At 44.1% G+C, this 25,234-nt stretch overlaps 1 protein-coding gene across 1 annotated transcript; it reads right to left on the bottom strand.

The window, feature by feature from the left end:
• Positions 1 to 1,978: 1,978 nt before the first annotated feature.
• On the bottom strand, positions 1,979 to 19,805 carry LOC124005802 (HHIP-like protein 1). Its single transcript, XM_046315364.1, has 9 exons — positions 19,277 to 19,805; positions 14,347 to 14,993; positions 14,008 to 14,151; positions 5,434 to 5,762; positions 5,138 to 5,264; positions 4,755 to 4,900; positions 4,269 to 4,350; positions 3,767 to 3,849; positions 1,979 to 3,637 (listed from the first exon to the last, which is right to left on the bottom strand). The coding sequence occupies exons 1-9, from the start codon at positions 19,562 to 19,564 to the stop codon at positions 2,490 to 2,492; spliced, it is 2,994 nt and encodes a 997-aa protein (XP_046171320.1). The 5' UTR covers positions 19,565 to 19,805; the 3' UTR covers positions 1,979 to 2,489.
• Between the last annotated feature and the right edge of the window lie 5,429 nt (positions 19,806 to 25,234).

The raw sequence follows: 25,234 nt of genomic DNA on the forward strand, positions 1-25,234 counted from the left end.
ACCATTTACCATCACTTCTTGGACAGTCCAGAGGTTTAGATATGCAGTTTTGGAAACTTATTTGTCCTGTAAACATTACATGGCCATTTTGATAGCGCACAGGGCTGCGGGCCAAACCGTTGTGGGTTTGCAGACTACCATAGACAAGAGTAGGGATGGAAAGATCTCCTATATAGTAACATGAAAAATAGCCTTTTATAAACATTTCATGCAATTCTACTTTATGTTATATAATAGAGGAAACTTTTTTTAATACCACACGTTACCTGAGATTACAAGATAAGAATGGACAAAGAGGTTAGGCATCTGTTCATTTTATCATATTTCTCCAACGCCAAATCAGTGTGTCTTGTTTGCAATGAAACTGTCCCTGTTTGCAAATAATACAATCTGAGCATGGTGCTGTACTTTCAAAAGTTAGGCCTACCTTTCCACCCCAGACAGAGTAGGCATACCAACGCAGAACAAATATAAGCTTTAATTGCGGGCTACTCTTCTTCCATGGCATAACCCAATGAGAGGTCACAAGTAAACCCAGCTCTCTTGGTTTAAACAGTTTACTCAATTGATAGTGACAGAATTTGATTAATTCTCAAGCAAAGTAAATGTATTGTCTCCTCGGCTATTGAAGGTTGTAGCTCAGCCTCTGAATATCCAAGAAACGGAACAATGATATCCCCATATGTATCGGATTCATGTCTTTCATGGGTATTTTACAGCTTGTTCCTATTTAAAAAGCATCGGAACAAAGCGATGTTACATATCACTTTATTTAATCTCATTCGTTTTATTTTCTTCAAAATCTTAAACTAGTAAAATCTTGTTAGTAAGATCTCAAATGAAGATGGATTAAATGAATTATGCCCACTCAGTTGCCCACTTTCAGCATCATGAGCTGTCCATTTCTGACTGATTGTGCCACGGCTTCTGCTTCAGCACCACAATGTAAATTACTCAAATATGGCTTATTGTGAGGTCAATAACTCTGATAAATAGGCTGACATGGGCAAGAAACATATTGCTTTTAATGAAATCAATTATAGTAGTAGCAAGCTATCTCAGGTCCTCCTCATCTTCCTGCTCTCTTTCTCAAACTGAACAGAACATAGGCTATAGGCTTGTCCATGCGCAAGATGGACTAGGCCTATTTTTTGAAAGCCTTTGACTCTCCTGGACTGCCACTATATGCATACACAGGACAGCCATTGGTTAGGCAAAACACAACTTTTTGATCAGCAAGAGCAGAGCAGACATTGGACTCAGTGTTGGAATATCCATTGCAGTGTGTAATGCACCCCAGTTTTATTTACACAATCCCAGCAGCCATCTTAGAAATATAACTTTGCTCTGTGCTTCTCCAGGCATGCATTTCGTAGCCTATAGTTTATAGGCTATGGATAATTTGGTTGGGACCACACTAGCCTATAGGCACACTTGATATAGCCCACCCAGCAGAGAATCAGAGATGAGGGGCAGCATTGGGCACCCAAAAGTACTCTTTACATTTTGAATGCCTAGCAGGACAGAACAATTGTCAAAGTTAAGCACTTATCAAGAGAACATCCATGGTCATCCCTAATGCTTCTGTTCTTGCCGGCTCACTAAACACAAATGCTTCATTTGTAAATGATTGTCTGAGTGTTGGAGTGTGCCCCTGGCTAGCCGTAAATAAAAACAAGAAAATGGTGCTTTCATGTCGGATTTAGACTTCCAGTTTTCCATTTACCATGAGCACATGAAACCACCCTTCTCGTCCAGCATTATGCCTCGTTCACGTGCTAGTCGGAAACATGTATAACTACAACCTATTAGCAAGTGGAGTTTCCTAGTTCCGACTAGCATGTGAACACAGCCATTAGTCCTCTGAATAACAGTATCGTTTTATCAGGTTGTCCATGGGTATGCTTGCTTAGAAATAGTAGAAATGAGGAGCAAGAATTCAATTGAAATCTCTATTTATTCGTCTCAATGGCCTTAACAGTTTACATACTGTATATAATCCATAATAAAGCACACAATGTCCAGCATTTTCATTATCATTATTATAATTATTATTTTGACATCACTTCTTCACATGTAGAATTTTGTTTTATGAAAAAGAAAACACACATATACATATATATATATATATATATATATATATATGTAATTATCAATTCCTACAATGTAAAAAATTATAATTTCAACAAAATATATGCCATTTCTTCCAGCAGAGGACAGTATTGTAAAGTGATACACTTTTTTCTGGAAGAGAGGCAAGGAAGGAAAGGGATTCTGCCTCTGAAGTAAAGTATCAGGATGTCTAGTCTACAATCAACAATTGTTGTTAATCATCTTGAATTCGCAGTGTGTGTGAGTATGTGTGGGGGAGTAGAAGGGCGAGATGTGTCTGACCACAATTTGTGCCCTGATGTACAGTACATAGAGGAAGATTCTGTTCATGCACAGGAGAGTAGCAATGATCCCCCAGTTAGGCGTCTTTTGGCTCATTATTTATCCTCATTGTGGTGGTAGCCACATACCACCCCCACATCCTCATCATGTGCACAGTTGTGCTTGCCCACCTTTGCCCGTTTGCAGTCCAGTAACGTCCTCTCTGTGCCTTCACACTCCACATCATCTAGCAGGATACTGCCACTGCCGCCCCCCAACTCCGCCCGTTTAGCCACACGCAGGGCTACAGGGAATCCTAGTTGCTGGCAGACCACCGTAGCCGCTTTACTATTAAACAAGTCATCACACACTGTACCCCACTCCCCCCGTATGTAAATCTCCACCCGCCCACGGTCCGATAGCTGCTCTGCACTGATCAGCCTCACAGACCCGGCCCGGTGCTTCCGGCGCCGCTGCTTCCCAGGTTGGGAGCCCCGGTCCTTCTTGTTGAACCGGTTCCTTGTGGAACGGTCTATCTTGTCACTCTGGCCTTTCAGGAGCTTGTCCTGGACCTTTGAGAGGGTGAAGTTAGGCCTCTGGGTGGTGGGCTTTGTTGAAGCTGTACAGTACATGGGCCTTGGTGTGGTCTGGGGCCGGTTGGTCGTATCCCCTAGTGGTGGGGGTCTGACCGTGTCGTGTGGTCGGGTCAAGGGTCGTGCTGTTGGTGGAGAGGGCCTTCTGGCTCCAGTTGTCAACCGTGGTCGGGGCTTCGGGGTAACAGTGGGCCTGGTGTAGGACAACGACATTCTCTGCCGGGAAAGAGTGGTGGCATGACCTGGCCTGGCCGTCACTACCTGCCTCCATGAGGTGGTCAGGGCAGGTGTAGCGGTACCAGTAGGCCTCTGCTGCATTGAGGTGGCGTTGGAAGGTGTTGCTGCAGGTTTAATAGTAGCCCTCATCGTTGAAGGTTTAACTGTAACCCGCGTCGTCAGAGGTTTAATAGTAGCCCTCATCGTTGAAGGTTTAACTGTAGCTCGCGTCGTTGCAGGTTTAATAGTAGCCCTCATCGTTGAAGGTTTAACTGTAGCCCGCGTCGTTGCAGGTTTAGCGGTAGCCTTCAGGGTTGCAGTTGGCGGTCTGTAGGTAGGTCTTGTCGTCGTAGAACGCATGGTGGTCGGAGGAGTACGGAGAGTGGTAGTAGCTGTTGTTCTAGCCGTAGTAGTGGGCACAGTGGTGGTCATCGGCTTCTTGTCAATGACAAACTCTGTAGAGAGGAAGTCAAGCGAGAGAAACAGCCCTTTAGAGCACTCCAACTGACCGAGATGTGTTGCACTATGACTCATGATAGCCCGCAAACACAGAGCAACTCGTGTTTGTTTGTGGTGTCCCTTACCCTCCGTTGGGTGGAAGTGAATCAGCTTGCCCTTAATCTTGACAAGTGTGGGCTTGAAGCTGCACTTGCCTGGAGGTGCTCTCCTAGATGGTGAGAGAAATCCATTGATTCCAAAGCTGCTCATGATAACTCTCCTAATAATACAGTATTGTGTGATTTTAATCATACGTTATCATAACCACATGAAAAAAAATCAATTATCATAGACAAGCACATTATATTCAGTAAATTGCATTTCACGGTAAAGGATTTAGCAGATATTCCCTTAGCGTGACACAGAGCGATTACATTTGTGATTACATAGTTAAAGTAAGATATGTACTAAACAAACACAGGGGGATTGAAGACCACATAAATAATTGGATGGACAATAGACATTAGTATATCTGGCAAAGGTATGTCTGTTTTGGGAATCTTTCATTAATTCAAGATTAATTCCCAGAGCCCCCTGGCTGTTGGGACATTGGGACCCTATTTGGATGGATCTACATTGGGACCCTACCTGGATGGATCTACTATCTTATAGATCACCCCCGCTCTGGCAGACGCACTGGGAGCTCCCGTTGCCAGGAAGTACAGCTCCCCTAGAAACAAGAGGGGAAAGGGATCTAAGACCCAGCACAAAGATATGCAACACTTTCAAAGTGAAATGAAGACAGACTGTTTCTTTTGAACCTCTTCCCACTCTAATCAGCTTTGAAGTCAGGAATTCTGAACAAGATTGCTTTTTGAAACGTATCTGAAGTTAAAGAGCATGCACTAAGTGGTGCACCACTGGGTTTGAACTGGGTGTCTTTATTTCTTTATTGCTGTTCAAAAGCAGCAGACGCTCATCATGAAATAACTCAGAGAAGGAATTTGTCATGGTTGCCTTGGGTGAGTGAATTCACAAGCAGCATGCATCCCCTAATGGCCTTTTCATGTACGGATCAGTACGAACAAAACACAAAGAGACACAAAAACATGCAAAGCTAGTTGTCAAGGTTACCTGCCTCATCTTCAGCAAAGGAGATTATGTATTTGTAATAGCTGTTGATGAGTTTGGGGAATCGGCACGTCTGGCCTTTTCCCATACAGATCTCCTTGTACTCCCACTTCCCAGTGCTTTGGTTCTCCTTCAGTGACATTAGGCGCCTAGGCAGACAAGTAGTCACTCAGATTGTGCATGTGTCAAGTGAGTGTTAGGGCAAAAAAACTATTGTAATGCTATTGTTTTTATGCATTTGAAACATTTGGAAATGATCTTTCAATGTTAATTAAGAACATTTGTCTATCAACTTCTTTTCTAGGCATGACAATCTATGGAACATTTTAAGCATATTAATCGGTATAACATTGGATAAATGTAGGTTATGTTGTATAAACACACACCCACTCATAAAATCCCCGAATATGTAGAGGCCATTGAGATTAGGCATCTGGCAGCCTCGGTATATGTAGCCTCCAGTGACCGACTTCCCCAGTTTGTGGGGGTAAGCGAAAATAGGTAGAATGTCATCTGAGGAGAAAAAAATGTAATACAATACATCTCGCTTTGGAAACATGCTGCAAGAATGTTTTCACCGCTTAAGAGATTTAATAGATATCTGAACTTAAAATGAACTGATGCTTGATAGAGAATCAGCCTGCCACTTCTACCAAGCCTGTAGGAGGAGTAGCCTACTTACCAAGAGAGGAGTTGCGACACAGCCTGTTGTCATAGCAGGAGAAGCCCTCCTTGGCTCTCCAGCCGTAGTTGCCACCCTTGACGATGAGGTCCACCTCTTCAAACTTGTTCTGCCCCACGTCCCCGCAGAACAGTCGGCCACGGCCCTGCCCGGTGATGGGGTCGCCCCGGTCGATGGAGCAGCGCCACATGTTACGCACCCCGTAGGCATAGATCTCAGGCAGTGAGTCCTTCTCCCCCAGGAAAGGATTGTCCGACGGGATACTGTAGGGGTCCATGTCATCGTTGTTGTCCACATCGAGACGCAGCACTTTGCCCAACAGAGTGGACCTACGCACACATGGGGTGGAGTTTATTCATATGAAAATGTGCGAGCGTTTTAGTGTGTGCTTCTGTCATTGTTGTTTGTGCTTCTGTCGTTGTTTTTCATTTGTGTTTGTGTATCCAACCTGGTCTCAGACCATTTTGTAAATCTGAGACACTCTAGTATGATACAGTGGCTTGCAAAATATTCGCACCCCTTGTCATTTTTCCTATTTTGTTGCCTTTACAACCTGGAATTAAAATAGATTTTTTTAAGGGGTTTGTATCATTTTATTTACACAACATTCCGCTGGTGTACAGCAATCTTTAAGTCATACCACGGATTCTCAATTGGAATGAGGTCTGGGCTTTGACTAGGCCATTGCAAGACATTTCCACTCGAGTGTTGCTTTAGAAGTATGCTTAGGTTCATTGTCCCGCTGGAAGATGAACCTCCGTCCCAGTCTCAAAACTTTTGAAGACTGAAACAGGTTTCCCTCAAGAATTTCCCTGTAATTAGTGCCATCCATCAGTCCTTCAATTCTGACCAATTTCCCAGTCCCTGCCAATGAAAAACATACCCACAGCATGATGCTGCCACCACCATGCTTCACTGTGGGGATGATGTTCTCGGGGTGATGAGAGGTGTTGGGTTTGCTCCAGACATAGCGTTTTCCTTGATGGCCAAAAAGCTACATTTTAGTCTCATCTGACCAGAATACCTTCTTCCATGTGTTTGGGGAGTCTCCCAAATGCCTTTTGGCGAACACCAACGTGTTTGCTTATTTTTGTCTTTAAGCAATGGCTTTTGTCTGGACACTCTTTCATAAAGCCCAGCTCTGTGGAGTGTACGGCTTAAAGTGGTCCTGTGGACAGACACTCCAATCTCCGCTGTGGAGCTTTGCAACTCCTTCAGGGTTATCTTGGTCTCTTTGTTGCCTCTCTGATTAATGCCCTCCTTGACTGATCCGTGAGTTCTGGTGAGCTAAAAGGTTTGTTGTGGTGCCATATTCTTTCCATTTTTTTATAATGGATTTAATGGTGGGATGGTCAAAGTCTCTAATATTTTTTTATAACCCAACCCTGATCTGTACTTCTCCACAACTTTGTCCCTGACGTGTTTGGAGAGCTCATTGTTCTTCATGGTGCTGCTCGCTTGGTGGTGCTCCTTTCTTACTTGTGTTGCAGACTCTGGGGCCTTTCAGAACAGGTGTATCCATAATGAGATCATGTGACAGATCATGTGACACTTTATTTGGACTTTATTTAACTAATTATGTGACTTGTGAAGGTAATTGGTTGCACCGGGTCTTATTTATGGGCTTCATAGTAAAGGGAGTGAATACATATGCACGCACCACTTTTCCTTTTAAAATTTAGATTAAAAAAAACAATTTCACCCATTTGGACTATTTTGTGTTTGTCCATTACATGAAATCCAAATAAAAATCCATTTAATCTACAGGTGTAATGGCGCTCGTCTGTTGAAGGAAGAGAGTCGGACCGAAATGCAGCGTGTTGGTTGCTCATGACATTAATGAATGAAAAATGCGGTACATGAAACAACTGAAAGACGAAAACAACAAACGGAAAGTGAAAACTAATTACAGCCTATCTGGTGAATACTACACAAAGACAGGAACAATCACCCACGAAATACAAAGCAAAACTATGGCTCCCTAAATACGGTTCCTAATCAGAGACAACGATAAGCACCTGACTGATTGAGAATCGCCTCAGGCAGCCAAGCCTAACAACACCCCTAATCAGCCGCGATCCCAAATAATACAAACCCCAATACGAAAACAACATATAAACCCATGTCACACCCTGGCCTACCCAAACATATAACAAAAACACAAAATACAATGACCAAGGCGTGACAACAGGTTGTAATTTAACAAAATAGGAAAAATGCCAAGGGGGTGAATACTTTATCAAGGCACTGTATGTTACATTTCATATGACATGTATTAATTTGTTCATCACTCATTTCATATGGTATGTCACAATTTACAATTTGCATTATATGTTATGAATTTGCAAAACGTACAATATGTTGTGAATTTGCTAAATGTACAATATGTTACGAATTTGCAAAATGTATGATATAATGAATTCCAGCTAGCTGGCTAACATTAGCTAGGCTATGGGTTAGGGTTAAGTTTAGGAGTTAGGTTAAAGGGTTAGGGTTAGGGGAAGAGTTAGCTAACATGCTAAGTAGTTGCAAAGTAGAAAGAAATGTAGAAAGTATTTGAAAAGTTGCTAATTAGCTAAAATGCTGAAGTTATCCAGGATGAGATTCAAATTCATTACGGACAAGGATTAAGGTTAGTGTTAGGGGAAGGGTTAGTTAAAAGGTTTAAGGTTAGGGTTGGTGAAAGGGTTAGCTAACATGCTAAGTAGTTGCAAAGTAGCTGAAAAGGTAGTAAGTAGTTGAAAAGTTGCTAATTAGCAAAAATGCTGAAGTTGTCCATGATGAGATTCAAACTCACAACCTTTGTTGCTAGACTTTCGCATCATACATACTGCCATACTTTAATTCTTGCTTTAAGTAACCATCTGTCTTATGTAACCTTAACGAAACGTAACATATCATGCTAATTTGAGTGTCTCGGATTTCTGTTTACTATGTTGCGTCTAGTCTACGAGACCAGGCTAGTGTAATGATAAGTTATAGATGCACAAAGGTCATGACCCTAAAGCATTTTTGGGGGAATGATATTTATGCCTCCGTGACTTTCTCACTCATCATTATTCACAATTCCTTCATTACATTTACATTTAAGTCATTTAGCAGACGCTCTTATCCAGAGCGACTTACAAATTGGTGCATTCACCTTATGACATCCAGTGGAACAACCACTTTACAATAGTGCATCTAAATATTTTAAGGGGGGTGAGAAGGATTACTTTATCCTATCCTAGGTATTCCTTAAAGAGGTGGGGTTTCAGGTGTCTCCGGAAGGTGGTGATTGACTCCGCTGTCCTGGCGTCGTGAGGGAGTTTGTTCCACCATTGGGGAGCCAGAGCAGCGAACAGTTTTGACTGAGCTGAGCGGGAACTGTACTTCCTCAGTGGTAGGGAGGCGAGCAGGCCAGAGGTGGATGAACGCAGTGCCCTTATTTGGGTGTAGGGCCTGATCAGAGCCTGGAGGTACTGAGGTGCCGTTCCCCTCACAGCTCCGTAGGCAAGCACCATGGTCTTGTAGCGGATGCGAGCTTCAACTGGAAGCCAGTGGAGAGAGCGGAGGAGCGGGGTGACGTGAGAGAACTTGGGAAGGTTGAACACTAGACGGGCTGCGGCATTCTGGAAGAGTTGTAGGGGTTTAATGGCACAGGCAGGGAGCCCAGCCAACAGCGAGTTGCAGTAATCCAGACGGGAGATGACAAGTGCCTGGATTAGGACCTGCGCCGCTTCCTGTGTGAGGCAGGGTCGTACTCTGCGGATGTTGTAGAGCATGAACCTACAGGAACGGGCCACCGCCTTGATGTTAGTTGAGAACGACAGTTTGTTGTCCAGGATCACGCCAAGGTTCTTAGCGCTCTGGGAGGAGGACACAATGGAGTTGTCAACCGTGATGGCGAGATCATGGAACGGGCAGTCCTTCCCCGGGAGGAAGAGCAGCTCCGTCTTGCCGAAGTTCAGCTTGAGGTGGTGATCCGTCATCCACACTGATATGTCTGCCAGACATGCAGAGATGCGATTCGCCACCTGGTCATCAGAAGGGGGAAAGGAGAAGATTAATTGTGTGTCGTCTGCATAGCAATGATAGGAGAGACCATGTGAGGTTATGACAGAGCCAAGTGACTTGGTGTATAGCGAGAATAGGAGAGGGCCTAGAACAGAGCCCTGGGGGACACCAGTGGTGAGAGCGCGTGGTGAGGAGACAGATTCTCGCCACGCCACCTGGTAGGAGCGACCTGTCAGATAGGACGCAATCCAAGCGTGGGCCGCGCCGGAGATGCCCAACTCGGAGAGGGTGGAGAGGAGGATCTGATGGTTCACAGTATCGAAGGCAGCCGATAGGTCTAGAAGGATGAGAGCAGAGGAGAGAGAGTTAGCTTTAGCGGTGCGGAGCGCCTCCGTGATACAGAGAAGAGCAGTCTCAGTTGAATGACTAGTCTTGAAACCTGACTGATTTGGATCAAGAAGGTCATTCTGAGAGAGATAGCGGGAGAGCTGACCAAGGACGGCACGTTCAAGAGTTTTGGAGAGAAAAGAAAGAAGGGATACTGGTCTGTAGTTGTTGACATCGGAGGGATCGAGTGTAGGTTTTTTCAGAAGAGGTGCAACTCTCGCTCTCTTGAAGACGGAAGGGACGTAGCCAGCGGTCAGGGATAAGTTGATGAGCGAGGTGAGGTAAGGGAGAAGGTCTCCGGAAATGGTCTGGAGAAGAGAGGAGGGGATAGGGTCGAGCGGGCAGGTTGTTGGGCGGCCGGCCGTCACAAGACGCGAGATTTCATCTGGAAAGAGAGGGGAGAAAGAGGTCAGAGCACAGGGTAGGGCAGTGTGAGCAGAACCAGCGGTGTTGTTTGACTTAGCAAACGAGGATCGGATGTCGTCGATCTTCTTTTCAAAATGGTTGACGAAGTCATCTGCAGAGAGGGAGGAGGGGGGGGAGGGGGAGGAGGATTCAGGAGGGAGGAGAATGTGGCAAAGAGCTTCCTAGGGTTAGAGGCAGATGCTATTCATGATTCCCTTCATGATTATCCGTAATCATGGAAACATCAACATTAATGTAGAAGTATCCAGAAACATATTCTAATCTTATTTACAATAATTATTTTTGTATTATTTACCATTCATTTCTATTGACCACAACGTCATCTGAAACACAACCAAAACAAACTGCAAATGCATCCAACAAGGTTGTAGAGTAGACAAGTTTGATGTAGTCATTGTGTGCTAGGAAAATGGGACCTAATTTTAAACTTTTGACTATATTTAACACTATAAGTGGATGTATCCAAATACTTATGACTAAATACATAAAGTGCTTGCATTTCTAAACGATAAAACGGATATGTATGAAAATACCCTCAAATAAAAGTTGACATTCTGTACTGTCACCTCATATAAAATATTTCATCTCAAATCCAACATTCTGGAGTATAGAGCCAAATTAATAATTTTAGCTTCACTGTCCAAATAAATAGTGGAATTTCTTACTCAATTCAATTCAAATTCAATTCAAGGGGCTTTATTGGCATGGGAAACAGATGTTAACATTGCCAAAGCAAGTGAAGTAAATAATATACAAAAGGGAAATAAACAATCAAAATGAACAGAAAACATTGCACTCACAGAAGTTCCAAAATAATAAAGATATTACAAATATCATATTATGTATATATACAGTGTTGTAACAATGTCTCTCTCTCTCTCTCTCATACACACATACTATTATGCGGCCCACAGCGTCACGTCTTGTGTAAATATTATCCTTGGCAGGTTCCACAACTCTCATATCCCTGGCCTCCCATTCATTGGCTGTCAAGAAACCCTCTGCTCATCTTTCTTCTCCTGCGATGAACTGAAAGGGATGTTTCCACCCAATGGAACTCAATAGAATGCCTTTACCGTAAGTACCGCCCCCCGTGGTAAAGCTGTGATGTAAAGATCCCCTTATTTCCGCATGCATGCATTCTGCTATACACTAGAGCTACCCAACTATAAACTAGACATAACCCTCTTCTGAGAATAACACATAACAAGGTTTGATTTAGAGCACCTGCTCTTACTGTACGTCTTGCTGCTGTTGAAGATAGGAGGATGAGCTCATTGTTATGGCTGGAATCAATCATGCATTTTCCATATTTTTTGTGATTTGTTTGATACTGTTCCATTTATTCCATTCCAGCAGATATTTTACCTCCACTCAGGTCTTTGAAAGGAGAGGTAAACTTCCCTTTCAAAGCTCAACTACACAAGACTGTAGTGATTATCACATGGTACGAAAAGGCCAGACATCGTCTGACAACATTCCCCATAAGTATTATTTTTGGCCTGGCACTGCAGGTCCAGACACTGGCCACTGACCTCTGTGGGGGTGGCACTCCCTTAGAACCTGACTGGCAATGTTATGCCCTGTCCTTACCCATGGTTCAAAATAAAAATGCTTTCTAAGACACAGACTGTCCAAAGCTCAGTGATGTTTTTTTCATAATATCACTGTGTTTACAATTCTGCCATTGTGTTATAACTATAGAGGCTTTGAGTCATTTCTGAATGGCCCTGCGACACTCTGTAGACTCTGGGCACAGCCAACCCCTGCCCCTGCCAGGAGAAAGCTAAACCTACAAGGCTAATATTTTGAACAACTGTACCGTCTCTGTCTGCATAAATGCACACATAACGTTGAGCTGAATGTTTGTCATGTCAAATGCTTGGGGGTTGAGGTCATACATGGCGATTCTCTCCCAATTTTGCCAAAGCGTTGGCACCACTGACAAGTACCGTCATAAAAATCGCACTTTCATGAATAGCTGCTGAGTGGCATTGCTGAAGGTCCTGTATAAATTTAATTGGAAAATGTTGAGCTTAAATCCATAAATGTGTCACTCCCTCAAGGCCTAGAGAAATGTCTCGTCAAAGTTTCTAGTAAAATATTCTTCTACCCTCTGGAGTCAATTAATATTCTGTAATATTAAACTTGTGACAACTCAGACATAAAGTTAATCTATGATGTGTATTAGTCAACCATAAATATAATAATTACTAGACATTTACCATGGCAACAGGATTTTCCATTCTTTAAAAAACTTCTTTGGGCTAGGCCCCTTTTTTCTCCACTTCCTGTCTGATTGACGTGTCCAAAGTAAACTGCCTGTTGCTCAGGCCCTGAAGCCAGGATATGCATATAATTGGTACCATTGGAAAGAAAACACTTCGGAGTTTGTAGAAATGTTAAAATAATGTAGGAGAATATAACACAATAGATACGGTAGGAGAAAATCCAAAGAAAAACCAACCGGAATCCTTTTTGTTTTTGAGAGATCATGCTCTTACAATGGAAAGTATAGGGGCATACTGAATTCTAGCTCCCATTATGCAATTCCTATTGCTTCCACAGGATGTCAGCAGTCTATGTTCAAGGTTTCAGGCTTGTAACTTCCAAAACGAATAAGAAATATCAGTTTTAGTACAGGGACACAATCCTGGCAATTTGTGTTTGGGCGCGCCATGAAGACAAGACACACCTGCTAAAATTGATTTCCTATTGAACATACTTCTTTCCATAAGAAATATTATAGTTTGATTACATTTTAGAGTATCTGAGGAGTGAATAGAAATGTATTTTGACATGTTGAAACAAAGATCAGGGGTAGATTTTCGGATTCTTTTCTCTGCAGGTTGAACGAGTGGATTAGTAAAATCGATGGCGCCAACTAAACTGACTTTTTGGGATATAAATAAGGATTTAATCTAACAAAATGACACTACATGTTATAGCTGGGACCCTTTGGATGACAAATCAGAGGACATTTTTCAAAAAGTAAGTGAATATTTCATCGCTATTTGTGAATTTATGAAACCTGTGCCTGTGGAAAAATATTTTGATGTGGGGCGCCATCCTCAAATAATCGCATGGCATGCTTTCGCTGTAATAGCTACAGTATATCGGACAGTGCAGTTAGATTAACAAGAATTCAAGACTTAAACCGATATAAGACACTTGTATGTACCTACATTTTTAAAATCCATGATTTTTATGATTACTTATTTGAATTGCGCCGTCCTCCAGTTTCACCGGAAGTTGTCCCACTAGCGGGACGCCTAGCCCTAATTATAGAATCATGTATCACTGTAGTATCATATGAGAAGGTCACATAGTGTGAGAGTTGAGTACTACAGTTTACAAACACACTAAAATACTAACTGTGCCCTATGGTCCCTTTACTGTAGCTTTAGAACTCTCCTGGCATAAAAAAATATGTCACGCTATAGGTTGAATGTTTTGAACCCTTATTTTTCCCGTAATTTCTTGTCTGTAAATAAGTATACTTTAAAGAGCCAGCGCATCACATTAAGCGTTTCCATCCACTACTATCTCTAATACTCCAACACTACTGTTTAGGTGTCCTTAGTTGAATGATAACTGTACCTTCAACACTTGAAAAATGGACGTCTCCAAAGCAAACATATCATTCTGACCTTCCAAAAACATCAACATGGGGTGAAGGCTAGAAATACACTAAATTACTAAAATGTCATCCACTAATTTGTTTCCCCTGAATGTGTTTGAAATGTATAGAGCACGGGGACTCACTTATTCTGGGAGTTCCCAAACTTGCCAAAGGGGTCCCCTGCTCTTCCGCCATCACCGATGAAGATATAGAGGTAGCCATCGTGCCCGAAGAGAAGCTGGCCCCCGTTGTGGTTCGAGGCAGGTTCCACCACTTCCAAAATAGTTCTACAAAGAAAACCACTCATGACTAAACATCACTGAATTAGACATCTGATGGGATGAGTGTAGTTGCAGATCTCTATTTCAAATCAGCTGGTTCGTTCAGATTTGTTTCAAAATGTCAAATGCATTCATGTGAATGGAGCCGATGACACCACAGGTTCTGATTCAGTCCATGCCATTTGGTGATACTTCTCTTACCTCTCTGAGGAGTGGTCTAGTTGGTTCATATCATCAGCGGACAGTGTGAACTCACTAATGCGGATCCTCTCCTCCTTCTTCACAGACACAGAGTAGTAGACATAGGCCTTCCGCACCACCGTGAAGCGCGGGTGGAGGGCCATGCAGAGGAAGCCTCTCTCATCCCCCGCCCAGGGCGAGGTGAGCACTGCCTTGGTCAGGTTGAGGAAGGGCCGGTCAATACGGGAGCCGTTGGCCAGGTACGCCCACACGTAGCCCAGCTGCTCGGCCACAAAGAAGCGGTGGGTACCGTCGTCGGCATGGACCATTGCCACCGGGTTCCTCAGGCCGTTGGCCACCTCCTGCAGACACAGCTGCAGACAGCCCTCGGGGTCCGCCCGAACATCTCCCAGGTTGGCATTGAGTTTGTCGTCGGAGAGCACGTTGGGGTAGCAGTACTCCCTGTCTTTGAGCTCCAGGAAGTTACAGAACTTATTGCGGTCCTCCTCTATGCCCACCGTGGCGTTGTTATCGGTGAGCAGGCTAATGGTGTAGCGGCACTGGTGCCAGAACTCAGAGCAGTAACCTCCGCACAGGCCTGGCAACTCCCTCATGGGCGTGTTGGCATCCTCAGCATCATACAGGTGGGCAGAGTAGGGTGAGCACTCCTGCAAGGATAAGGAAACCTTGTTTGAAAATGGCAGAGCTTTTGGGGCTTGGACGACACACGCTTTTGAGCAAAACTTCATGATCAGTAGACCTACCTTATCGGCTGATAACTTTCATAATGAGCTACCACTTAAGCCGTAGTATATAGCCACTTGATTTGTGTAATGTCGTATATAATCTTCAAAAGTATAGTCCACAGGTTAATACTATGCCATGTCTGTTCGTGATACTGTGCAGCTATTTTCATGATGTACTCTCCCTAAGCTTGAAAACATTTGTAATTCAGCATGTCGTCTTCTCATCCCAGTACTAACCAGATCAGCTAGTAATAACTATTCTCAAAATAAATAAGGCCTGTTTAAATGCATCTTGGAACGTCCAATCCCTTATTAAGTCAAAGACACAAAATTACACTCATTTTATAACACTGGTAAACCGTTGGGACAATTATGCAAAACATATAAACCACCTTAAAGACTGGTACTGAAAAAGACAGTTCTGTTACAAAGACTCTGATGAATGATATATCATATGATTCCAAGTCTAAGGCAAAGTGGGCATAATGAGTTCTGCTGAGTATTTATTTACTTCTTTATATTTAAATCTGGGATATGCTCTCTCAAAGGTACCCTCAAACCACTGCTCAAAAACTCAATATCAAAGCTTTTAAAATCAACAGCACTGGACAACTCTGGGCTGAAATCTGTAGCTGACCATAAATTGTTAGGTGGATTATGCAGTCACATGATGTCAGGCAGAAACCCCACCTCTTTAAGGAAGACCTAGGATAGGTTAAGTAAAACTAAAAGATGCACTATTGGGACAATGTCTGCACCAATTTGAGGTAAGAGCGGTAAATGACTTAAATGTAAAAAAATGTAAATGTAAACAAAAGGGGACAATCTGGAGGTGGTATGTGTTATGCACACAGCCACACTGTGTGTTTGAGTTGGGGGTACAGTAAAAACTAGTAGGTAAGAGCTGACAAATGTGGGCATATAGCCACTAAAAAGAACATAAAAGCATGCATGCTTGATTATATACAAAATGTATGATATATCACATCATAGCACCTTGTGGTAAATGTTTTTTTTTTTTACTTACATCATTTCTGTTAGATCTTAAAATATCTAGATTTGGCTCTTGTTGAGGGGTTTATTTGTTTCTGCAGATCTGAAATAGTTTCCCAGCTATCTCCCAGCAGGGTGCAATCCCTTTCATGTCTTTACAAACAAACCCGGCCATGGTGAGTCCCATTTCCTTTGTACATGTTTTGGAACTATCCAGATAAAATTGTATCAAAGAGCCCAGTGTTCAGTGAAGCTAAGCAAAGCAGGGTTAATATCATGCCATGCTTATTTGGTTCAATTTCAATCCAAGGTGAAAAAGGGAATCTGAGTCTGAATCTAAGATGCTATTGAACTACGCCAAACATACAGTGGCTTGCGAATTTATTCATCCCCCTTGGCATTTTTCCTATTTTGTTGCCTTACAACCTGGAATTTTTTAAAAAGAGCAAGAAATAAGACACAAAACTGAAAATTTGAGCGTGCATAACTATTCACCACCCCAAAAGTCACAACTTTGTAGAGCCACCTTTTGCCTCAACTATAGTTGCAAGTCTCTTGGGGTATGTCTCTATAAAAGCTTGGCACATCTAGCCACTGGAATTTTTGCCATTCTTCAAGGCAAAACTGCTCCAGCTTCTTCAAGTTGGATGGGTTCCGCTGGTATACTGCAATCTTTAAGTCATACCACAGAGTCTCAATTGGAGTGAGGTCTGGGCTTTATTGCCTCTCTGATTAATGCCCTCCTTGCTTGGTTCGTGAGTTTTGGTGGGCAGCCCTCTCATGGCAGGTTTGTTGTGGTACCATATTCTTTCAATTTTTGAATAATTAATTTAATGGTGCTCTGTAGGATATTCAAAGCTTCAGATATTTTTTTATAACCCAACTCTCATTTGTACTTCTCCACAACTTTGTCCCTGACCTGTTTGGCGAGCTCCTTTGTCTTCATGGTGTCGTTTGCTTGGTGGTGTTGCAGACTCTGGGGTCTTTCAGAACAGGTGTATATATACTGCGATCATGTGACAGATCATGTGACACTTAGATTGCACACAGGTGGACTTTATTTAATTATGTGACTTCTGAAGGTAATTGGTTGCACCAGATCTTATTTAGGGGCTTCATAGCAAAAGGTGTGATACATATGCACCACCACTTTTCTGTTTTTTAAGTAATTTTTAAAATTTCACTTCACCAATTTGGACTATTTTGTGTATGTCCATTACATAAAATTAAAATAAATGTAAATTACAGATTGTTATGCAACAATATAGGAAAAACGCCAACGGGGATGAATACTTTTGCAAGGCACTGGAGACACAAACCTCTAGGTGGCAATTACCCTTCTATGACTCTGTGTAATAAACATACCAGCGCTACCCTTAACCATATAATTTATTGTGTAATTCAGCCCAAAATCAACAGGGCCAAGTTTTAAAAAATGTTAAATGCATATAAAAAAATCTATGCATATAAAATAGAATGAGCAGAACTGGAGTCCACATTCAAGTCAATGATTTGACAGTTCTAGCCATTCTATTTCTATGCATGTAATCCTAATCCAGATAGATAACTTTTGAACAACTGCACCCTGGTCATTGTTCTTTGCCCTGTTTCATCTCGTTTCATCAAATGGGTGTTGACTCCTCTGGCCTCTACTGTAGGCAGCCCTGATAATGCAGAACTATAACGTTCTGTTTAAATCCTTCGGAAATACTGTAAATTAGGCCGGCGTTGGATGGGATAGGGAGTTCTGACAACAGCAATCCGTCAAACTTAAATCCACGTGCCTTTTGTTCACAGAGATGACAACCAGATGTGGCATTAGAATTTGTACAGTTTAGCATGGGAAACAAACCTAGATTAGCACACTCACAAACACTGTGATTGTAAAGAAGCTTAACTACACAGTGCAGGATGAGCTGGTAGGGTTAATGCTGTGTGTGTTGGTTTCCTTTCCTCCATAAGTCACCAAAAGTCAACACAAATACACTCAAAGAACACTCTAAAAAGGCCCTCCTTCCAAAAGAGGTGGGCGGTAAATGAGAGAGTGCACATGTGCCACATCGTATAGGACAAACCTTCAGAGTTCCACGTTCCACGATCACGGTAAATGTGAGACTTCTCAGCTTCCAACGTTGGGAAGGAGGTATAGGAAAGGCTATATTGAGTTAAATGGTTGACGTCAATGTTACTAATTGTTTTGTATTCCAATAGTCAGCCTTAATCCCACTACAAGTAGACAGTATAGTTCCTTCAACTACTTCAGCTGGATTCAACTCCTCACCTGCTTCTCCCTCCCTCCCTCCTGCCCTCCCTCCCTCCAGTGAAAATATGATACTGTATATCCTGTTCAGTGGCCAGACAGGAAATCAACGTTTCGCTGGTGGTCAGTGGACCTCTTGACAGATCACAAGCAGCCCCCTGTATCTATGATAACTGTTCGGACAAAGGGCATCATTGAGCAGAGTTTACCCTGGCTAAGTGGCCATAGGCATTGGGTCTCCAGCCACTGACCACGCTGCCTGTATCTCAGCATGGCTGATAGGAGAGCTGAGAGCCAAGCACAACAGCTCACTTCCACCAATGGAGGCTGCTGAGGGGAGGACGGCTCATAATAATGGCTGGAACGGAGTACATGGAATGGCGTCAAACACATGGAAACCATGTATTTGATACCATTCCACTAATTCCAGCCATTCCCACGATCGCGTCCTCCCCAGCTAAGGTGCCACCGACCTCCTGTGAGGGGCTGTGATTCTCATCATTGGAGAGGAGAAACAAGTAATCTGTTTACAGTAGTGATGTTGTGGTACTGTGGTTCAGGACCCTAAATCCACCATTGTTAACAGTGCTGTCGTTTCTCATGCTCGAACAGTCAACTCAAGGTCTTACATAATACCTCCAACTATAATTTGTTCCAATCTACAGCGTGCACATTTGGAAAGGCCTGGGGTATGTTATTATCATGATGTCCACATACATTTCACTAGCGCAGGCGTGTACAAATCTGAATTAAATATAGTTTCATGAAATGCGATAGCTTAATCTGTATACATTTTTCATGTCCTGTGATGAATTAGAATTTTATAACAAGTGAAAAGGTTTTAAAACCGTGCAAGAAGGTAATCCATTCTACAAATATCCTGCAATTTTGTGGACTGTTTTAGAGAAGGAGTCATTAGCTAACATCTGACTACTGACAGACTTCAATTTACCTGACAGAGGATGGTGCGTATGTATTTCGCACAGGTCACGTAACCCAAGTAGTCAAAGTAGTCCATGATCTTGTAGAAGTTCTGGGAGATCTTGTCATCTTTCTCCAGGTCACAGCAGCCAAACTTGGCATACTCCTTACAGAAGACCAGAGGCTCCCGTGGCTGGAAGGGGGGCTTGTAATCCAAGCACTGGGGGTGTGTGTTCCCATGTCGGGGTGCGAGTAGGACCAGTAGGACCAACAGCCACCGGGACATCAGCTCAACTCCCATTACACTTACCCCGCTCATAGCAATGGTAGTTCACCCTGCCACCTGTAGGGCTAAGTAATGGAGTGATGCAGAATTCCAAAAGGTCTGTGTATAGTGGTGATTCTGTCCCTTCCCCCTGGTGCTTGACTGTTGGAGAGCCTTCCTATGTTTGCTCTGGACATGTGCTCTTTTGTGGGACAAAAAAAACGAACGGTGGTGGAGAGCAACAGGCCCTTTCATTCAGCAGTCAGACCCGGCCAGCCACGCTGCTTCCACTCTCCACTCAGATCCTATTCCCATCCCTCCCTCTGCTCCCTCCTCCCCTTACTCTCCCTCCCTCGCTCTCTGTCTGTCCTCCACAGACACATGGCATTCTTTCCCATTGCAGCCTATCTTTATCACCCTGCTGTAGCTTCCCTCCCCCTCTACATACTCCGCCTTTTCTCTACTTCCCACACACCTCTCTCCCCTGCCTCACTGAGGGGAATAGACTTGGGGTGTGTGTGGTTGAATGACTCGGGACCTTGTGCTGAAAGAGGAGAGCAATGGATCCTCCACACACCACAAACAATGGCATAGCCTATACGAAACTGTATGTATACGATGGAGTACACATGGATAACGCTGTCTGATATAGGCTTCTGCCGTTATTCAACAGGCATTTGTGAACCACTTGGTTCCAACTGAAACTGAAAATCCACCCTAAAGTGAATTGAGGCGAGCGATAAGGGGCAAGACAGCATTTGAATTGACTTGCTACAGTTCCTAAGGGTTGTGTCCCAGACCTACAGGGTATACAAATACCACTGTTGTATGTCTTTCATTTTGACTCAGCCACCTCCCTCTCATGTACTTGGCTTCAGATGTGACACATTTGCAGAGCACACTCTGGTAACAACTTAGGAACTGTTTATATTTCCGCTTTCAATTACACATTTTGAACATGTGGATATTAAACCATATGCATCCCAAGATATAAATACAGCCCCATATAATTAGAGGACAAGCTCATTGATCAAATATTGGTTATTCAAATCGGTATCATCATTTTTAATTCCTTCTAGGATGTTTTCAGACCTTGCATTGTCGTCCGTGTTTCGTGCTTTATTGAGGTGAAATGGTTGCGAGACAGAGTAAGTGAGTTCATCTGCTTTCTGGGAATTAGTTAAATACCACAGAATGCTATTTTTAGATAAAAAGTTATGTCTCATCCTTATTTGTTTCAAAATTATTCAAGCTCTGTCAAATTGGTTGTTCATCTTTGCTAGACAACCATTTTCAGGTCTCGCCATATATTTTCAAGCAGATTTAAGTCAAAACTGTAACTCTTCCACTCAGGAACATTCACTGTCTTCTTGGTACACAACTCCAGTGTAGATTTGGCCTTGTGTTTAGGTTATTGTCCTGCTGAAAGGTGAATGAATCTCCCAGTGTCTGGTGGAAAGCAGACTGAACCAGGTTTTCCTCTAGGATTTTGCCTGTGCTTAGCTCCATTCTGTTTCTTTTTTATCCTGAAAAACTCCCCAGTTCTTAACAATTACAAGCTTACCCATAACATGATGCAGCCACCACTATTAATACAAATATGGAAAGTGGTACTCAGTAATGTGTTGTATTAGATTTGCCCCAAACATAACACTTTGTATTTGCTTTGCCACATTTCTTTTAGCAGTATTACTTTAGTGTTGTTGCATACAGGATGTATGTTTTAGAATATTTTTACTCTGTACAAGCTTCCTCCGTTTCACTCTGTCAATTAGGTTAGTATTGTGCAGTGGCGGAAAAAGTAGCCAATTGCCAAACTTGAGTAAAAGTAAAGATAGATAGAAGATAGAAAATGACTCAAGTAAAAGTGAAAGTCACCCAGTAAAATACTACTTGAGTAAAAGTCTAAAAGTATTATATACTTAAGTATCAAATGTAAAAGTATAAATCATTTAAAAGTCCTCATCCCAAGCAAATGTCACGCCCTGGTCGTAGTATTTTGTGCTTACCGGGGGGCTAGAAAGACTGGGCAGGCACTGTGTTATGCAGTGGTGCGCACGGTGTCCCCAGTGCGGGTGCATAGCCCGGTGCGGTATATTCCAGCTCTAGGTATCGGCCGGGCTAGATTGAGCGTCAGGCTTCCTGTGCGTGTCCTCGGTCCAGTACCACCAGTGCCAGCACCATGCATCAGGCCTACAGAGCGCCTTGCCTCTCCTGAGCTGCCGGAGTCTCCCGCCTATCCGGCGCTGCTGCCGGAGTCTCCCGCCTGTCCGGCGCTGCAGCCGGAGTCTCCCGCCTGTCCGGCGCTGCTGCCAGAGTCTCCCGCCTGTCCGACACTGCTCGCGGAGTCTCCCGCCAGTCCGGCGCCAGAGCCCCTCTGTCCAGAGCTTCTGCCCCTCTGTCCAGAGCTTCTGCCCCTCTGTCCAGTGGGGTCATTGATAAGGGTGTCCATGGTGAGAAAGCCATGGAGGTGGACAATAAGGCGGACTAAGACAATTGTGAAGTGGGGTCCACGCCCACCCGGACCCTCCCTATTGATTTGAGGTGCGCTCGGGAGTCCGCACCTTAGGGAGGGGGTTCTGTCACGCCCTGGTCGTAGTATTTTGTGTTTTTCTTTATGTATTTGGTCAGGCCAGGGTGTGACATGGGTTTTTGTATGTGGTGTGTCGATAGTGGGATTGTAGCTTAGTGGGGTGTTCTAGGTTAGTCTATGGCTGTCTGAAGTGGTTCTCAATCAGAGGCAGGTGTTTATCGTTGTCTCTGATTGGGAACCATATTTAGGCAGCCATATTCTTTGGTTGTATTGTGGGTGATTGTCCTGAGTGTCTTGATGTCCTTGTTCGATGTTAGTTGACACAAGTATAGGCTGTTTTCAGTTTTCGTTTAGTTTATTTGTTTTGTAGTATTTGTGTTTAGTCGTGTTTACGTTTATTTTCAATAAACATGGATCGCAATCGACACGCTGCAGTTTGGTCCGACTCTCCTTCACCATATGAAAACCGTGACAGAATCACCCACCACAGGACCAAGCAGCGTGTCAACAGGCAGGAGCAGCCCAAAGAGGAGAAGCGCAATAATGATTTCTGGACATGGGAGGAAATCCTCGACGGGAGAGGACCCTGGGCTAAACCAGGGGAATATCGCCGCCCCAAGGAGGAACTCGAGGCGGAAAAGTGGAGAGGCGCTGGTATGAGGAGGCAGCACGGCGACGTGGATGGAAGCCCGGGAATCAGCCCCAAAAATGTATTGGGGGGAGGCTTACAGGGAGTATGGCTACGCCAGGTAGGAGACCTGCGCAAACTCCCTGTGCTTACCGGGGGGCTAGAAAGACCGGGCAGGCACTGTGTTATGCAGTGGTGCGCGCACGGTGTCCCCAGTGCGGGTGCATAGCCCGGTGCGGTATATTCCAGCTCCAGGTATCGGCCGGGCTAGATTGAGTGTCGAGCCAAATGCCATGAAGCCGGCTCTACGCATCTGGTCCCCAGTGCGTCTCCTTGGGCCGGCTTACATGGCACAGGCCTTGCGCTCAGTGGCTCCGGTTCGCCTACATAGCCCAGTGCGGGCTATTCCACCTCGCCGCACTGGCAGGGCGACCGAGAGTATTCAACCAGGTAAGGTGCTCAAGAGCTCCAGTGCGCCTGCACAGTCCGGTCTATCCAGTACCACCTCCACACCCCAGCCCTCCGGTAGCAGCTCCCCGCACCAGGCTTCCTGTGCGTGTCCTCGGTCCAGTACCACCAGTGCCAGCACCACGCATCAGGCCTACAGTGCGCCTCGCCTCTCCTGAGCTGCCGGAGTCTCCCGCCTGTCCGGCGCTGCTGCCGGAGTCTCCCGCCTGTCCGGCGCTGCTGCCGGAGTCTCCCGCCTGTCCGGCGCCAGAGCCCCTCTGTCCAGAGCTTCTGCCCCTCTGTCCAGAGCTTCTGCCCCTCTGTCCAGAGCTTCTGCCCCTCTGTCCAGAGCTTCTGCCCCTCTGTCCAGAGCTTCTGCCCCTCTCTCCAGAGCTTCTGCCCCTCTGTCCAGTGGGGTCATTGATAAGGGTGACCTTGGTGAGAAAGCCATGGAGGCGGACAATAAGGCGGACTAAGACAATTGTGAAGTGGGGTCCACGTCCCGCGCCGCAGCCGCAACCATGGACAGACGCCCACCCGGACCCTCCCTATTGATTTGAGGTGCATTCGGGAGTCCGCACCTTAGGGGGGGGGGGGGTTCTGTCACGCCCTGATCGTAGTATTTTGTGTTTTTCTTCATGTATTTGGTCAGGCCAGGGTGTGACATGGGTTTTTGTATGTGGTGTGTCGATAGTGGGATTGTAGCTTAGTGGGGTGTTCTAGGTTAGTCTATGGCTGTCTGAAGTGGTTCTCAATCAGAGGCAGGTGTTTATCGTTGTCTCTGATTGGGAACCATATTTAGGCAGCCATATTCTTTGGTTGTATTGTGGGTGATTGTCCTGAGTGTCTTGATGTCCTTGTTCGATGTTAGTTGACACAGGTATAGGCTGTTTTCGGTTTTCGTTTAGTTGATTTGTTTTGTAGTATTTGTGTTTAGTCGTGTTTACGTTTATTTTCAATAAACATTGATCGCAATCGACACGCTGCAGTTTGGTCCGACTCTCCTTCATCATATGAAAATCGTGACAGCAAACCAGGCGGCATCATCTTCTTGGTTTTTATTTATTTATGGATAGCCATGGGCATAATTTACAATCGAAGCATGTGTTTAGTGAGTTCGCTAAATAATTGGTTGTAGGGATGACTAGGGATGTTCTTTTGACAAGTGTGTGAATTAGACCATTTTATTGTCCAACTATGCATTCAAAATGTATTGAGTACTTTTGAGTGTCAGGGAAAATATATGGAGTAAAAAGTACATCTGTAACGATGTACACAGAGAGTCAGGAAGCAAGTTCAGGGAGTGAATACATTTAATTAAAAAATGAACAAAATAGCGCACTGACATGGAACAGGAACAGAAACAATGACGACTGGGGAAGAAACCAAATGTAGTGACATATAAAGGGCAGGTAATCAATGAGGTGATGGAGTCCAGGTGAGTGTCATTATGCGCAAATGGACGTGGCGCTGGTGACAGGTTTGCGCCATAAACGAGCAGCCTGGTGACCTAGAGGCCGGAGAGGGATCACACCTGACATTTAGGAATATAGTGAAGTAAAAGTAAAAGTTGTCCAAAATATAAATATTAAATTAGTAGTATGTAGTATTTTCAATTATTTTTACTTATGTACTTTAAACTACTGGTATTGTGGAGTAACTACAATGTTGTTGATCCATCCTCAGTTTTCTCTTATCACAAACATTAAACTCTGTATCTGTTTTAAAGTCACCATTGGCCTCATGGCGTAATCTATGAGCGGTTTCCTTCCTCTCCGGCAAATCAGTTTGAAAGAACGCCTGTATCTTTGTAGGGACTGGGTGTATTGATCCACCACCCAGAGTGTAAATAATAACTCCACCATGCTCAATGGCCATACTGAAGAGCTTAGTGACCTTCAACATGGCACCGTCATAGGATGCCACCTTTCCAACAAGTCAGTTGGTCAAATTTCTGCCCTGCTAGAGCTCCCTGATCAACTGTAAGTGCTGTTATTGTGAAGTGGAAATGTCTAGGAGCAGCAACGGCTCAGCCACGATGTGGTAGGCCACACAAGCTCACAGAACTGTTTCGCAGAGTGCTGAAGCACGTAGCGTGTAAATGTTGTCTGTCTCT

This window comes from Oncorhynchus gorbuscha, linkage group LG19, assembly GCF_021184085.1.
Source record: "Oncorhynchus gorbuscha isolate QuinsamMale2020 ecotype Even-year linkage group LG19, OgorEven_v1.0, whole genome shotgun sequence".
NCBI classification, from domain to species: Eukaryota; Metazoa; Chordata; class Actinopteri; order Salmoniformes; family Salmonidae; genus Oncorhynchus; species Oncorhynchus gorbuscha.

Coding starts and splice junctions, on each gene's coding strand:
- LOC124005802 (XM_046315364.1), bottom strand. CDS start 19,564: ATGAGCGGGGTAAGTGTAATGGGAGTTGAGCTGATGTCCCGGTGGCTG. Junction 14,994..19,276: donor TACGCACCATCCTCTGTCAG/GTAAATTGAAGT, acceptor TTATCCTTGCAG/GAGTGCTCACCCTACTCTGC. Junction 14,152..14,346: donor CTAGACCACTCCTCAGAGAG/GTAAGAGAAGTA, acceptor TTTTCTTTGTAG/AACTATTTTGGAAGTGGTGG.